At 41.7% G+C, this 16417-nt stretch overlaps 1 protein-coding gene across 1 annotated transcript; it reads left to right on the forward strand.

Moving 5' to 3' along the window:
• Positions 1 to 5163: 5163 nt before the first annotated feature.
• On the forward strand, positions 5164 to 15597 carry nars1 (asparaginyl-tRNA synthetase 1). Its single transcript, XM_005952177.3, has 15 exons — positions 5164 to 5376; positions 6703 to 6785; positions 6890 to 6955; positions 7120 to 7212; positions 7327 to 7416; positions 9929 to 10007; positions 10399 to 10469; positions 10922 to 11008; positions 11394 to 11615; positions 12348 to 12547; positions 12635 to 12770; positions 12897 to 13010; positions 13561 to 13692; positions 14225 to 14356; positions 14742 to 15597. Exons 1-15 carry the CDS (start codon positions 5334 to 5336, stop codon positions 14871 to 14873), a joined length of 1680 nt encoding a protein of 559 aa, XP_005952239.1. The 5' UTR covers positions 5164 to 5333; the 3' UTR covers positions 14874 to 15597.
• Positions 15598 to 16417: the final 820 nt, after the last annotated feature.

Consider the following 16417-nt stretch of genomic DNA (forward strand, 5'->3'; position numbering starts at 1 on the left):
GAGAGAGTGCTTTTGGAAATGATGACAAGTCGTGGGTGTTACAGTGTTTCTGTGGTGGTTATGAATTCAGACATAACAACATCAGAACTCCAGTCTCGGGTCCTTGTTCATCCAAAATTGGAATTTACCTGGATTTTGATGCAGGTATTCTGTCCTTCTACAGCATCTCTGAAACATCTCAAAACATGACTCTCCTCTACAAAGTCAAGACCAGATTCACTCGACCACTCTGTCCTGGATTTGGTTTATACTCTGATTATACAACTGTTGAAATCCATAAAGATTTACAAGAAGACACTGAAGACCTCTAAACCCTTTTGCAACTTTACTACACAACTATACACAATATCCTTTCAATTTGTTGGTTGTGTTACACCAGAACCCTTTATTGTTAAAGTTAAAGAAATGGAAATGCTAAGAAGGTAGATGCAAAGTGATGTAAGTTGATACTGGGCTAATTTATTGAATCCTTTCAGTAGCACGATTGCACTGTGATTTCATTTGGTCTTTACTTAAAATTTTTTGTTCTTATTTGAATATAACAAAAAAAATATCCATCATTCATCCATCCAAGCATCCATTAATACGTCTGTTTAATCTAGTAAAGCATTGTCATATTAAACCTTTTGTATTGGCCTTCTGCATTCCATGTTTAAATGTGCACACCACATCAGATGTTCTGGGAGCCAGTGCATCCAACTTCAGTGTCATTTTTTTCACTCCTTAAGTTTAAATGTCTTTTCAATGCTAATCAGTGAGTTTCTACAAATGTAAAAGCTCTGCAGGCTTTTGTGGAATATGATGGAAACAGAGATAAGTAAAAGGACTGGAGACTCTCAAGGCCATATGGGCACTATATGTCAGTCTGTGTTATATTTTGTCTCACAGGAGCTAATTGGATGCAAATTAGCTGCACAAGTTGGGTGTTCTTTGGGCTCCCTCTTTCCTGTAGTCCTTACTTGGGCTCCCAGACTACTGTTTAGCTACTGCATGCTCATACACTGACACTGATCCATACATACATAACACTGCTGACTTGCTTTTAAACACATGTTGTTTTAATGTAATTATATCTTTGCAAATAAATGTTGTTTTTGTTGCAACCTCTTCTTGGGCTGTGACAAAGGCTGTGTCTCACAAGAAGTGTGTACCTCAATAAGGTGCACCAGCTGAAGCCTGAATGATTACCAGATGAAACAACAGTCTTGAAGGTTACTGGAATAAATCGGTGAACACAAGATGACTATTTTATACATATTAGTTTATCTGCACCTGCAGTTTGCCAGATGTAGAGCCCAGAACATAGGGATATATTCACATCCTGGAGTTATTTCCATAGTGAATCTATACTTCTAGTTAGATCAGGATTAAACACCAAGATAACTGGAGAATCATTAGAAATGATGGAATAATATTTACTTTCTTCTGCCACTTCATTAGTTTGAACAGCAGGTGGCTCTGTTGCATGAAATGTTGTATGAAATAATCCTAAATACTGCACACATGAACTTGTCTGTCAGTCTATCCATCCATTTCCCTCTGCTTATCCAATTCAGTGCTGTGTGCACATATGTTCAGTATATAGCAGTGTTCATTGTGTAAATAGCCTACCGCTGCTTTCTGCTACACCTGTGTGACAAAAAAGGGCAAAATAGAGCAGCAAAAAACTGGATTGATCCATCCATCCTTTCTCTTCCACTTATCCAATAGGGCATGAACAGGGAAAAGGGGGCACAAAGACATACTTTTCTTTCTTATTCTCATTTAAAATGTCTAGCTTTTAATAAATAATTATCTGAATCTTACACCCAAAGTTTTAATCTGATGTAAAATGTATAGAAGTCCATTACTGTATATAGTAACTATTAAGTCTAATATACCCTAGTAAGCTATAGTACTTTTTCCTTTGGAAAGATACCATTTGTTCAGTCTACAATCTTGTTGAAGAACGATGTTGAATCCATTTAATTATTCTTGAAAAATAACTGATTTCTGTGTATTTTTTCCCCCACACTGCATCAAATTATAGTTGATTACGTCAATTAAGCATCATGAGGTGGAGGGTGGGTGGTTCCCTAATTTTTTTTTTTTTGCTGGGAGCTTTAGAACCCTATTAGTTAGGTTGCTTAATATTTCTGCTAAGTAAATACCAGAATAGGGAGGATGGAGTAGGTTTAAGTTTATTAGATTGATCAGTATTGCTGAACTATGAAATATTTTGGGTGCAGTGTATTTTTTGCATGCAGGTATAACAGAATAGGTTTAGTGTTTGTTTGTTTTTTACTTGAGTATGAACTTATACAAAAAGCAGCAAGATATTTAAAAAACTGTTTTATTGATTAAAAAATACACTATATCAGATTCATATCGGTATCGGCAGATATCCAAATTTATGATATCGGTATCGGACATAAAAAGTGGTATCGTGCCACCTCTAGTATTAACCCTCTCAGGCTCAAATTAAGTTTTTTGTTGCTAATGCACAACCAGGTCCTGCAGTGGTACTTCTGAGTAAAAAAAACCTCATAAAATACGTATGTGGGGTAATCAGGTTGTTAGTTTTTAACTGTTGCAAATCGGCAACGTCTGCCTTGAGAGGGTTAAAAGCTAGAAGAGGATCAGAAGGAAACCCACAGCTGTCCTCAGTGCAGACAGACCTTAACGATCAGGCCTGCTCTGGTAAGAAACACTGTGATAACAAATTTGGTTAAAGAAACAAAGAAGACTGGACTCTGACGTGCTAAGCTGATCTCTGCTATGCTGGACCTGGACATGTGAGCTGTGATTTCTGCACTGGGATAAAACTAAACGCTTTCAAGTCCTGTCTGCAGTGTCTGGTCTCTTACTGTGAGCCTCACTATTAATCCCCCGCTTTGAAAAACACAAGCTGGTGAACCCCTCTCAGAAGCTTCAGCAGTTCTTTTACCCTCACCACAATAAAGTGAGGAAACTCTTCTGCAGTACTGATTGAATATGTGTCTGCGTTCTTTGCACAATGGATGAACATAAAGGACACGACACAGTACTGACTGGTGCAGCAATGACTGAGAAGCAGAGAGTGCTCAAAGAGAGTCGAGATATAATCCAGCAGAGAGTCCAGGACTGCGAGAAACACCTGAAGGTGCTTGAGCAGGAGGTGGAGACCTTCAATCAGTTTGGTGATAAAGCTGTGAGAGACAGTGAGGAGATCTTCACTGAGGTGAAACAGCAGATCAGAGCTCGCCAGAAGCCTGAAGTGAGTCATGTTAATGAGCTTCAGGAGAAACTGCAGCAGTAGATCTCTGAGCTGAGGAGGAGAAACACCGAGCTGGAGCAGCTTTCACACACAGAGGGCCCCACCCAGTTTCTACACAACTACACATTCTCCAAGTTGATTCTGTTCATCTGGACGTAGCGTTTTGTGGGAGAAACGTTTCGTCACTCATCCAAGTGACTTCTTCAGTCTCAGCTGACTGCAGTTTTCCCCAATCTTATAAACAGTACATTTGCATAATGACTGAAACCAGCCCACTGAAGGAACAATGAGCTGGGAGGTGAGTTCCTTAATCTATGTACCTGTACATTAATGCTGTGGAAAGACTTCCTGTTCACATAGTCTCCTTAATTTACTGAAGGAGCAATGATTGGAATGTGAGTGCCATCTGTACAGCCAATCACGCCTGGGAACCGTGAGAATAAATGTAAGCAATATTAGGCCTGAGGATGTTATTCAAATAAATTATAGATTGTGCTGAAAAACGGTAACGTTCACACAGAAAATCATCAGGAAATGATAAAATGTCCGAACGCGCTCTAATCACTCTCTCCCGGCGGAGAGCTCTGCGGAGAATTTGGGCTTCAACATCTACTGGCTCTTCAAGGGAGGGGCACGCCATGTCTGACACTTCCTACAGTCAGGTTTCTGACAAAGAGGCGGAGAAGGTCTGGGTTAGTTGAAGTAAACCTGCTAGGGGGCAGGTTAGCTTCATGGAGTGTGTTGTCATAGTAACTCACTCAGAATTAATCTAAACTCGCTTTGTGAAACCGAAAACCCAGAGTTTTCGTTAACTCAGGGTATACTTACTCAGAGTTTGCACTAAACCGGCTTTCTGAAACAGGGCCCTGGACTAAACAGACAGGCTCACATTAACTTCACCTATAAAGTAATGAACAAAGTAATAAAACTACACAAACAGTGTAAAAAAAAAGTATTTTGTCAAATTTATGTATAATTTGTAGGTTTTTATGTGAAATCAGTTTCATACCACAGTGGACTATAGGATACATGCAAAAACACCCTTAAGTTATACAATCAAAGTAAATCAAAGTAAATTAAAAATGGACTTTTCTACAGCATGTCTGCAGGTGTCTCCATATTTTTTTTTCTCGTTTTACACGAAGGTAATATAATTATGAGTAACATATATTCCTCCTTCTGTGTTTGAATGTGTATTTACAGACAGTGAGAGGTTTAAAGTTAAGTGATGCATGATTTTAAAATCACTGTTTTTTTAAGCATCGAATGACAAAAGAAAAACAACTTAACATGTAATGTCATTTATAATCAGTCAGTCAGTATCGTAACTTTTAAAAACGATAAGTATCTGATTACTAAACAACGACTGACAACAGTCACCAGGAGACTCCGCCAGCAGGCGAGGCCTAGCGCAAAACCAGTCCACCTTTACCTGGAGAGCAGTGAGAAGTGAAGCACAGTAAAAAAACAAAACAAAAAACAAAAACAGCACAGGGCCATGACATGCTCATTTAAAACATATATGTTTTGTTACAGCACATTTTGTGAATCTGAAAAGGAAAAATGCAACAGGAAGAAATCATGGACATATATTTATCCAGTTTCTCTCATTAAAAACAAGAAAATCTGGCTTTTTGTTGATAAAATTACATTTGCGAATGTGGAACCATGGGCACATGGGTAGCATTACATTAGTAATAAAATAATTTTAAAAAAAGATATAGCATAAAATGCTGAAGTGTCTTTGCCCCTAATAATCATTGCAAGAGTCTTCTTTGATTTTCAGTCCCCGTTGCTGATTGGTCGCACTGTTACGGGACATGAGTTGACTGACGCCGCATTCCACCAATTAGATTTGCTTTATGGAAAAGACGTCTCCACTTTCGCCAATCAGCTCCTGGGAAATGAAAACACACTTGAGTCTCCTCCCCCTTCCCTTCAGTGTGTGTGAGAGCAGGCTGTAGCAGGGCTGATGTAAAGTTGCCTGTACCCGGTTAGCAGTGAATACCTGTCGTCAGCATTGGAGGTTAAATTCCGTATTCTTTAAATATAAAACTAGCGCGTTTTAGCGGGCTGCTGCTGCTGTAACAGAGCCGAAATGGCGACGGAGATAACGAAAGGTGTGGAACAGATCTCAGTAGGTAAGGAAGGAGAGTGAGCGATCTGGTTAGCTAGCTCCCACAGACATGTGTGCCTTTAATATTGCATCAGTTGCAGAGATGTTAGCAGTTAGCATGCTGTGTAACACCAATTTCGGATTCTGTCAGGTCTCTGAGATGATATGAGCTAATATGCGGCATGATCACACATCGATCGGCCCTTCTTACCGCTGCAGAACCAATGAAAGTCATTATACAAACGAAAACATTAGCAAGGATATGCTAACATTTAGCCACGGCAGCTGTCAGTTTGCAGTGGAGAAGCAAAAGGAGGCTGCGGCAGACCTGGATTTGAATATTTCACCGTCTTTTATTTCATTGATCAAACCAATATCTAACCCGTGACTGTATTTCAGTCTGTTTTAATCAAGCAGAAAACTGAAGGTACTTTCGGTTTCATCTCAGAGTGTCACTATGATAGAATTCACACATATGTGGTGTAAATATACAGCAGATTTTTACACATTACATGTAAAGTTCGTGTGTCGATAAAAAGCGTGACATTCTTAGTTTTTACCATTGCCTATTGTTACCCTGATAGCTGACTATTTTACATGTCACAGATATTAAGATATGATGCAATCTTGCGGATCACATTGCTCAGTGGTGTATATAGTACGTGTGAAAGGTACTGCATCTCCAAATTCTTCACCAGGACTAAATTCGAATACAGTTTTATTTATATAGCGCCAGTCACCTCATTAGCTTTATATTACTATATTAAAGAGGGAACCCCAAAGGTCACACGGTCACTCATGAGGATGTACTCACTTTTAAAAGGAACCAGAACAAATGAGGGATGGTGCAAGATGACCTGATCCCATAAGCTTGAACAAATAAAGTTTGAAGCCCGGACTTAAAAGTACAGAGGGTGTCTGCCTCTTTGTCTGACATTCTTGAGCTATCAGGAAAATCTCCTGTGTAGGAGCCGGTTGCTGAAGGCTCTGTCTCTGATTCCTCTTTTGGAAACTCTGAGTCTGAGAACAATGTTCTCTACTAGGATAATTTGGTACTTTGAGGTCTGAGATATGGTGGCGCCTGATTTTGCAAGACTTTATATATGAGGGGCAGAAGTTTAAATTCAGTTCTCGTATAAGAGGGCGCTAACGTGGGAGAAATGTGACGTCTCCTTCTTGTCCTTGTTAGTACTGATGTGTGGAAGTATTTTAAATGTGTTTTGCTCACAGCATTTTAGTTGTCTTGAATGAAGAGTAGGCCCTGCCTTGAAGGCAAAATCTGAGCGCCAGTAAACTTAAGAGATTGCACATACTGAGAAAATACTGAGCCGACTGTGCTGGTGTTTCTCAGGTGAGCTGTATGTGTCAGATAAATGTGGCAGCGACCAAGACGGAGATGGCACGGAGCAGAAACCCTTCAAAACTCCTCTCAAGGTAACTTGTTTGTTTACTTCAGATGTGCACGGGTAAAAATGCTTCAGGCTGCATGGATTGTGGGATGTCTGTCAGCACCTCACTGTGTCTTTGGATCTTCACAGGCTCTGTTGTTTGCTGGAAAGGAGCCGTTCCCCACCATCTTTGTAGAGTCCCAGAAGGAGGGAGAGGTTGGTTATATTTATAGATGATCACTTTAACATGGATAGAAATCCAATCTTTACCATTTTGAACCAAACTTTGCAAGTTTTATTCCAGTACCAGCTGCAGCACCTGTTTTTACTAACTGTTATTAATGACTAATTCAGTTTATTTTCCTCCTCGTCTCCCTCAGCGCTGGGCGGTGATCTCTAAGACACAGATGAAGAACGCAAAGAAGGCTTTTAACCGCGAGCAGATAAAGAACGATGCCAAAGAAAAGAAGGAGGTTTGTGTCTAACCTCGAGATGCTTCCTACAATCAGTGGGTCACAAAACATTCTACAGATTCATCCGTTTTGTGCTTTTCTCTTCATTATGGCTCCGCTGTGTTTGTCGTAAAGGCCGAGGACAACGAGAGGAGAGAGAAGAACCTGGAGGAAGCCAAGAAGATCGTCATTAAGAACGATCCCAGTCTGCCTGAGGCTGAAGCAGTCAGTCTTTCTTATTTTACCTGTATTTTGGCTCCTGCTCCTGTTATAAAGTTTGGTTTTAAGTCTGATTGAACTTGAACACAGAAGTTAGCAAAAAACAGTCCAAAGAACAGCAGCTCTGAATGCAGCCTCATTTCCAGCTCCATATTTTTAGTGTTAGACTCAGAGTAGCTTTGCATGATTCACAGTTCAAAGTAAACAGCTTGTTTCGTTTCTATCTGAAATCACTGAATGACTGCATTATGCTTGATTTATGTTTACTAGGGGTGCAACGATACTCGTATCGATATTGAACCGTTCGATACAGTGCTTTCGGTTCGGTACGCATATGTATGAACAATACAAAATTTGTAATTTATTTTATCAACTTTCCTTCTGACGATGCTGTCTGTGTTGAGCGCTCAGTGGATCTGCGCTTGACAGTGCAGCCTAGGCGGAGTAGTCGAACGCAGACTCACTGAGCGCTCAACACAGACAGCATCATCAGAAGGAAGAGCGCAGGGCAAGCTAGCGAGACAGAAGTTAAGCTCTCCTTGCAACAGGCAAATTGAACCTCATTCAGATCTGGCGTTTGGAATTATTTTGGTTTTCATGTGACGTATGACCCTGAAGGTAAGCGAGTCATGGACTAAAGTAAAACAGTATGTTGGATGTGCCATGCAATGCTCAATTACATTGGTGTGAACTAGTGTGTTAGCGCAGTTAGCTCGTTAACGTGTTGGCCGTCTAGCCCCATGCACGGAGCGATCGGCGGTAGCTCGTTAACGGAGATTTGCCGTGTTGTGGCGTTAAGGTCATTTCAACGAGATTAACGCTGAAAGCACTAGTGGGAACACAACGAATATGACTGCACATTTACGCCGACATCATCCTAGTGCAAAGACAAAAACAACAAGCTGCTACAAACTTTACCCGTAGTCATTTAGACAGCCGTAATGATCTCCTTAGGACTATATTTAATATATTGTGGCGAGCTCAGACAAGGAGGAGACGGAGGTGATCGTTTGGTCTTGCTTCCCGTGAGCTAGCCAGGGAGCACAGCCGTTTATTGACATCTGCAGAAGAACACTGCCGCTAGCTAACTGCTCAGCGCGGCAACGCAAGCAAAACAACACACAGGGCGCCCTCTGACCCCGGAAGGACACACGTCGCAGCGAGAGGGCGTCACCCGTCACTATGGCAACATAAACAAAACATAACTGTACAAACAGAACCCCGAACAGCCCTGACCCGCTACATAGCCCCCACCTAAGGGGTCAGTCGTCCCCGACGACCCCATTACCCCACACAAAGTCCTGCAAATGTCCAGGTGCCTTCTTTTGGCGCACCGGCCGGTCACGACCGGCGGGGGAAAAGTCACTCGGTCAGAACATGGGGTGCCACCATCATCCCACTTCTGACACCAATGTGGCGAGCTCAGACAAGGAGGAGACGGAGGTGTCGTTTGGTCTTGCTTCCCGTGAGCTAGCCAGGGAGCACAGCCGTTTATTGACATCTGCAGAAGAACACTGCCGCTAGCTAACTGCTCAGCGCGGCAACCGCACAGCAACAACAACAACACACAGGGCGCCCTCTGACCCCGGAAGGACACACCGTCGCAGCGAGAGGGCGTCACCCGTCACTATGGCAACATAAACAAAACATAACTGTACAAACAGAACCCCGAACAGCCCTGACCCGCTACAATATGCTGCTGAGAATATAGCCCAGAAGAAGCGTATAGTATAGCTTTTATTTTGGAAAGAGCCATTTCTCTGTAATAAACTCTCTTTTCCAAAGATGAGTGATTCCTCAATCAGATTTATTTTTTTATTACTTTGTTGTTTCAGCAACATTAAATTTAAAAACTGTACTTTTGAGTTAAAATATATATTTATAAGTTTAATAAATGACAAATTAAAAAGGCATGAACATCGAAAAAATATCGAACCGTGACACCAAAGTATCGAACCGAACCGAACCGTGAATTTTGTGTATCGTTGCACCCCTAATGTTTACATTTAATTTAAAATATAAAGCCTGAGCTTTTGGTTGCTTGCAGATTTATAAACCTCCTTATTGGGAACCGTTTTATGAGAATTAATTGTTGTAAAATAATATATATGAGAAAAAATAAGAACAGCCCTCTTAACCTGTTCCTTAAAGTTTCACTTTTTGGTTCTTTACGTTCATTTTTAATATTTTGCAGCGGATGCAGCGTTTCTGAATAAAAGTCACATACAGTTTAAAAACAAACAAAGTAGATTAAGCTGAAAGTAACTGGCTTTGTGTAGATAGAAAACAGTTCACAGACGACATTCCTGAACCAGTCAGAATGGTTTGTGTGGAGCGATAAGCTTTGGCTGGTTTGCTGCTGTTTGAACTGAGCAGCTGAAACACACAAGTTTGTATTAAACCCCAAACTAGCTGAACAATCAATAAAAATATAAATATGACTCCAAAGTCTGAATCATTTCACTGATTCTTCTTCTTCCTGGTGATGATTTAAAGATGATTGTTGTCTTTATTTCAGGTTAAAATCCATCGTCTCCAAGAAAAGAGAGGCCAGAGGGTCAAAGTGTTTGGATGGGTTCACCGCCTCAGGAGGCAGGGTGAGGAACACATCAATATAATCAAACAGTCGATCCATTCAGTATTTACTCGCTCTCATCTCAATTTAAGATTCCAAAGTCAGAGAATTCAAAACTGATTTGTTGCTGGTTATTCATTTATAATACGGACAGCTGCATTAAAGGCTTAAACGAGGATGTTTCTGAATTATTTTGCATTTTAAAATAATGTCAAAATGACAAACTTGAAATGGAAAGATTAATTTGTAAGTTTAAGATTCTTTACTGACTGTGAAAAGAGAGAAATGAGTAAGATTCAGTTTTTAAGATTGAGCCAAATTAAGTTTTTTAAGAGGATAGAAATTAAAATGTTACTTTGAGTCAACATATGTGTATTATTATGTTTTTTTGCTTTTTATTTTGTCTCCTCCAGGGAAGAACCTGATGTTCCTTGTGCTGAGAGATGGCACCGGTTTCCTCCAGTGTGTCCTCTCCGATCAGCTGGTAAAGCTTCATAAACCCCCATTTTTAACCTTTCTACACTGTGAGCTACATGTTACGGTTAAAAATTAAATGTTCATGTCCTGTCACGGCCAAAAGTTTGGCACCGGTGTGGTTTTTCACAATCTTTGCTGCTTCTGTCTTTATTCACAGTGTTTCTGTGTTGTTGTGCAGAGTGATCAGAAACATATTCACAAGCTGCAAAGAGCTCCCTGGGATTAAAAAGTTTTGTTTTTTTGGGGGGGGATAAACGTTTAACTGCCGCTCCTAAAACATTTGGCCGTGAATGTAGTTCAAGACATTTCTTTTTATCCTCTACCACCAGGCCTAAGCAGAGAATCAAAGATTTAACAAAATCGGTGGGAGTGATTCATTTGAAGTTGGTGCTTTAAAAAGAAGCTGTTTAATTTCTGAAGTTGATTCTGAGTGCGACTCTCTGTTGTTCTTGTCTTTAGTGCCAGTGCTACAACGGCTTGGTTTTGTCCACAGAGAGCACGGTGGCTATTTATGGGACGGTCACTGCAGTTCCTGAAGGAAAGCAGGTAAACTCACCTGCTGCAGAAACCTGCTCTGCCTGTGCATGCTCACAGGAAACTAGGTCACCCAGAGCAACATGTTTACATGCCCCACAGTTCTTCCTGGAATCATCCTAACAAGAAATCACCGCATGACTGAAAGTGTATTTCAGTAATGATATTTGAGTTTCTGTTATTTTTATCAGTGTACAGTAAATATGTTGTGTTAAACTAATAGTTGAACAGAACAGAAAACTTTGTCTTCTGCTAAAGTCTGAACCATGACTGAGGAACAACCTGAACAATCTAGTAAACCGTCTGTTTCCACTGATGAGCCTCCTCAGCCGTTACAGATGCTCTGCAGATGCAGGACGGAGATGTTCAGTGAGTTCTCCTCGTCTTCTTTTCTCAGGCGCCCGGAGGCCACGAGCTGCACGGCGACTACTGGGAGCTGGTTGGCTTAGCTCCGGCGGGCGGGGCCGACAACTTACTGAACGAGGAGTCGGACGTGGACGTCCAGCTGAACAACCGACACATGCTGATCAGAGGAGAGAACGTCTCCAAGATCCTCCGAGTCCGATCCACAGTCACACAGTGCTTCAGGGACCACTTCTTCAGCTGTGGGTACTACGAGGTGAAGCACAGATTTATTGTGGATGCCAAAATGTGGTGGGGTTGGGTTTGTTTTGTTTTTGCTTCTTCACCTCTAACAAGGAAAGAAACCCCCAAACCTGATGACCTCACTTTTAGTCAGTGACACTCTGTGCCTCTGTCACAGGTTGAGAGCAGTTTTGCAGATTAGGAATCAGATCCACCTGAACTGAAAAGCTCCTTAGTCACGTCAAGTCGATGCTGTTGGCCAGATGCAAGCTAAATAGCTTTTTTCCAGTCTTCTTAAAGCAGCTGCTTGAGTTTTGCTGGTCACATATTCCACCTGCAAATATCTGTCTGTGGCCTAAGTTTGTAGTTTTTAGCTGATTGTCTTATCTGGGACCTATTGAAGGATTTAGCCTCTATCAGATAAGAGCCTGGTACTACGTCTGCTTATCAAATCCAAATGCATTCAAGTCACTTCTTCAGTTTGTTTATTTGATTACAGATATTTTAATCATAAAAGTGCAGTTTAATAGTACAGAGAAGTCTCACTCGACAGCTGCTCGCTCAGAAATAAAGTCGGTAATAACTACAAACCGTTATGGTTGTTTTATTTTATCCTGCTTTGTGATTGGCCCGTTTCTCCTTTATTCTGAAAAATATGCAGCAGCAGTAAGTTTGAGGGTTGAGTGTGAAAAGGAGCAGACAGCTCGGCATCAGACTGAGGATCGCTTTGCTCTACAATAATCGTTAATTTATTTTTCCGGTGTAGATCACTCCTCCGACTCTGGTGCAGACTCAGGTGGAGGGCGGCTCCACGCTCTTTAACCTCAACTACTTTGGCGAGCAGGCGTACCTGACGCAGTCCTCTCAGCTCTACCTGGAGACCTGCATACCTGCCCTGGGCGACACCTTCTGTATCGCCCAGTCGTATCGGGCCGAGCAGTCTCGCACCCGCAGACATCTTTCTGAGTGAGTCGCCACGTTACAGCTTAAAAGCCTTTCTGCAAAGATCCATCGTTTACTTACAGTGTTTTTAATATTGTCCTCCATGGTCAGATACACTCACATCGAGGCGGAGTGTCCCTTCATTACATTCGAGGACCTGCTGAACAGACTTGAGGACCTGGTGTGTGACGTGGTGGACCGAGTGCTCAAATCTCCCGCCGCAGAGCTGCTCTACGACATCAACCCTGTACGTGACGAGCGACAGCTTTGTGCTCCTGCGTCATTTTTCTAACTATTCTGGAGCATTTGACCTCATAACATTCACGTGTGGTAGTAAAGTTGATATTTTGTTTGGTGACTATGGCTTTTCCAGAACTTCAAACCCCCGAAGAGGCCGTTCAAGAGGATGAACTACAGCGAAGCCATCGAGTGGCTCAGAGAGCATGACGTCAAGAAGGACGACGGCACCTACTACGAGTTCGGAGAGGTGACGGCTGAACACAGCACATCATTCAGCTGCTCAGCTCATCTTATAAAGTCCCCAAAATGTCTGATATCAAAAAAAAAATTAATCAAACATATTCCAAACAATTCAAATTCATGAGTGCATACAATCCATTAAACATTCATCAATGTTTTATTAAGTTTTAAAACAGTCCCCTCGATTAAAATGTTAAAAATTTTCCAAAAACACCCACATCTTCATTCCTTAAAGTATTATTCACACCAGCTCCTCTGAACGTCTAAGCCGGCCTACACTTGTGACAGACAAACAGGAAAGTGATCTTCAAAGATCCTGTCAGTAGCAGAGAGCTGCGGTTTTCAGAGACGCCTGTAGAGGGCACTATTGTACAACTTGTTAAAAAGCTCAGCTGTCAAACTTTGGTCTTTTCAGATGTTCTGCAATCATTTACAAGTTATAAATACGGTTTTCTCCTACCTGAAGAGTTTTTTATTTTGAATATTCATGAAGTCCTTCTTTGATTCTCTCTCTTTCTTTGACTTGCCTGTTGTGTCGATATTTCTCCCTCTGTCAGGACATCCCCGAGGCTCCAGAGAGGCTGATGACCGACACCATCAACGAGACCATCCTGCTCTGTCGTTTCCCGGCCGAGATCAAATCTTTCTACATGCAGCGCTGCACCGAGGACAAACGCCTCACCGAGTCGGTATGAACCTCACAGATCCAGCTGCGGTGTGGCTGAAGCCTGGTTAGAGAGCGGGGAGGTCATGTCCTTCACTAAAAGTACAGTTTCTGTGTGTGAAGAGGAGCATGAGCTCTTCACTTCAACCTGAGTATTAAGTAGGTAAAAAGGTAAAGACTTAAAGTATAAGTAAGTTGGTGATGAGTGACTTAAAGGCTCGGCAGGAGAGTGTGAGTGACCTGTGGTGTGAGAGACGAGGTGTAGAGCTTCACTAAAGCAGGTCATCTGTGACTAAAAACAATGTTTTATCTTAAAAATAAAGGCAGGACAGCAGAACGGCAGTTATGATACAGCGGCATGTCAGGAAACAACCAGCGGCCTTATTAAGATATGATCTGATATATTCATTAAACACAGTAAAGGTTCAAAGTTCTTTATTTGTCACATGCATAGTTATACAAGTATAACACACAGTGGTCTGTCTCTGATTTACCAAAAAAAAAAAAACGTGAGTTACCTGGATCCCTCGAGTATCGTATGTTTGTCTGTGCTGCAGGTCGACGTGTTGATGCCAAACGTTGGTGAGATCGTGGGAGGGTCGATGCGTATCTGGGACGCTGAAGAGCTGCTGGAGGGATACAAGAGGGAGGGAATCGACCCGACTCCATACTACTGGTACACAGACCAGGTAAATGAACACTGGTTTGACCTCAGATGTTTTGTGCACCTCACTACATCTTTACTTTGTGCAGTTCAACGACTCACGTGGCAGTTAGTTTGTAACGTTAGCTTGAATAAGGTTATCAAACATGCGCTAGTCGACGTTAGCCAGAAGAAAGACAGTTCAGGACTTGGGGACCAAATCCTTGTTCAGCTTTATCATTAGATAACAGTGGTTCTCTTATGGCTGATGCAGTGGCTTCCAAACTTTTTGTCTCCGAGGACCACCAAACAGGAAGTCAAGATTTTAAGGCCCACCTGGAATGAGCCCTAACGTTTGGCTTTATTGCATCACTGCATGTGTGTAGTTGTTGGTAGCTGTATGTTTTAACAGGCTTCTGTGTGTGTTTCAGAGGAAGTATGGCACGTGTCCTCACGGCGGTTATGGTCTGGGTCTGGAGCGTTTCCTCACCTGGCTGCTGAACAGACACCACATCAGAGACGTCTGCCTGTACCCGCGATTCATCCAGCGCTGCCGACCCTGAGCACTCACACGCCCACACACACACACACATGCAGTCAGTACACCCGCATGTGGCAGCGCACATTAAATGAAACCGAATCCATAGTTTGCCCGTGTAGCTTTCATTTCTGAAATCTGAAGAGTTTAAAACTTCACCATGCAACTCCTCAGAAACAAAGACGGACGCCAGCTGTGCTTCGCCTCTAACCTTCCTCCAGCTTCCTCCTGTGACTTCAAAAGTGCATTTGATCATGTTCAGTGTCTGATTATTAAACCAGAAATAAACAGTTGTTTCCTGTAAGTATCTGCTTCTGAATGTTGCAAAATATTAGCTCAGTCCACCTTAAATTCTTTGTTTTTCTTCAGGAAATTTGGCTTTAAACATTGAACCTGCAGCCACGACATTTACTAAAATAAGTCAGCCTTAAGAATATTTCAGGTGCTCCTGAACAGAAAACTGAAAAATATGAATCGAAGAATAAAACAAATCCACTTTATTCCTGAGACTCATCGGTGCGTCCGTCCTCCTGAAGTCTGGACTCAGGAGAAATTCACAGCCTCAGCATTGCTTCTCCTGCACGTGGTCCTGGGAACATTTTCTCAAAACTGTTCGTCACTGGTGGTTTAGAAGTGTGACATACTGTACGTGTTGGCCTCAGGGGGTCTTATTGTGTTTCTGTTCTGCCTCTTCATCTGAAATAAACTCTTACTCGATCAACTGAAGTTAAATAAAAATGTGATTCAGACGTGGCTGCTTCGGGCTTGTGTCCTTTTTTTTTTTTTCTCCTTTTAACCGTAACAAAACCTTAATTATTTAACCTAACAAACACTACAGGACATTTTAATGAAAGATATTTTATATTAACTATTTTTACTAAGTTCACACAACGTCTGGCCCCATGTCATGCTCATCATCTTGCGAAAATCTGTGCCTTTTGTTGCTGCTCCACATGCTACAACACCGCCCCTACAAAGTTCCAACAAAGCAACACTTTAAGATGCCATTTTTGCTCCTTCCAGGCCCGATACTTTGACAAAATCCTCGTAGACATTTCATCAGATCAGCTTGGTTTTTGGTCGGATCAGTCTAAAGATCACAGTGATGCTATATTGCAAAGCGTTTGAGTTCATGTTGGAGGGCATGTCCATGGCCCTATTTATCTTATGTCAACCTTAGGACTGATGTTTTTGCACCAACTGTCTTTTGATTGGCTGCTCCTCACAAAACAGAAGGAAATTGCAGCGCTGCAGTTCCACTTATGACCACTAGAGGCTGAGATAATCCAACACTTGCTTATAAAGACTTTGAAGCGAAAGAACCCAAATGGCGACAGGTTGCGTCTGTGAGAACTTCCCCATCTGGCAGCTTTTGTTTCTTTCTTTGTGTTTCTGCTTAATTTAACTTCCTCTTCATGTAAAAATGTTTTTTAAGGAAGAAGGAAACATTATGCAAACTGGAGAAACTGGTATTATTTAAAAGGAATGTGGGCCATTCAAACACGAGATTCTGATTCAAGGAAATAGTTTTTTGAGCTCTTTAGTAAGGCCTGATGCTGTTTAAAACAC

Source organism: Haplochromis burtoni, unplaced genomic scaffold (genome assembly GCF_018398535.1).
Source record: "Haplochromis burtoni strain Fernald_Lab_line unplaced genomic scaffold, NCSU_Asbu1 Contig_1198, whole genome shotgun sequence".
Taxonomy (NCBI): domain Eukaryota; kingdom Metazoa; phylum Chordata; class Actinopteri; order Cichliformes; family Cichlidae; genus Haplochromis; species Haplochromis burtoni.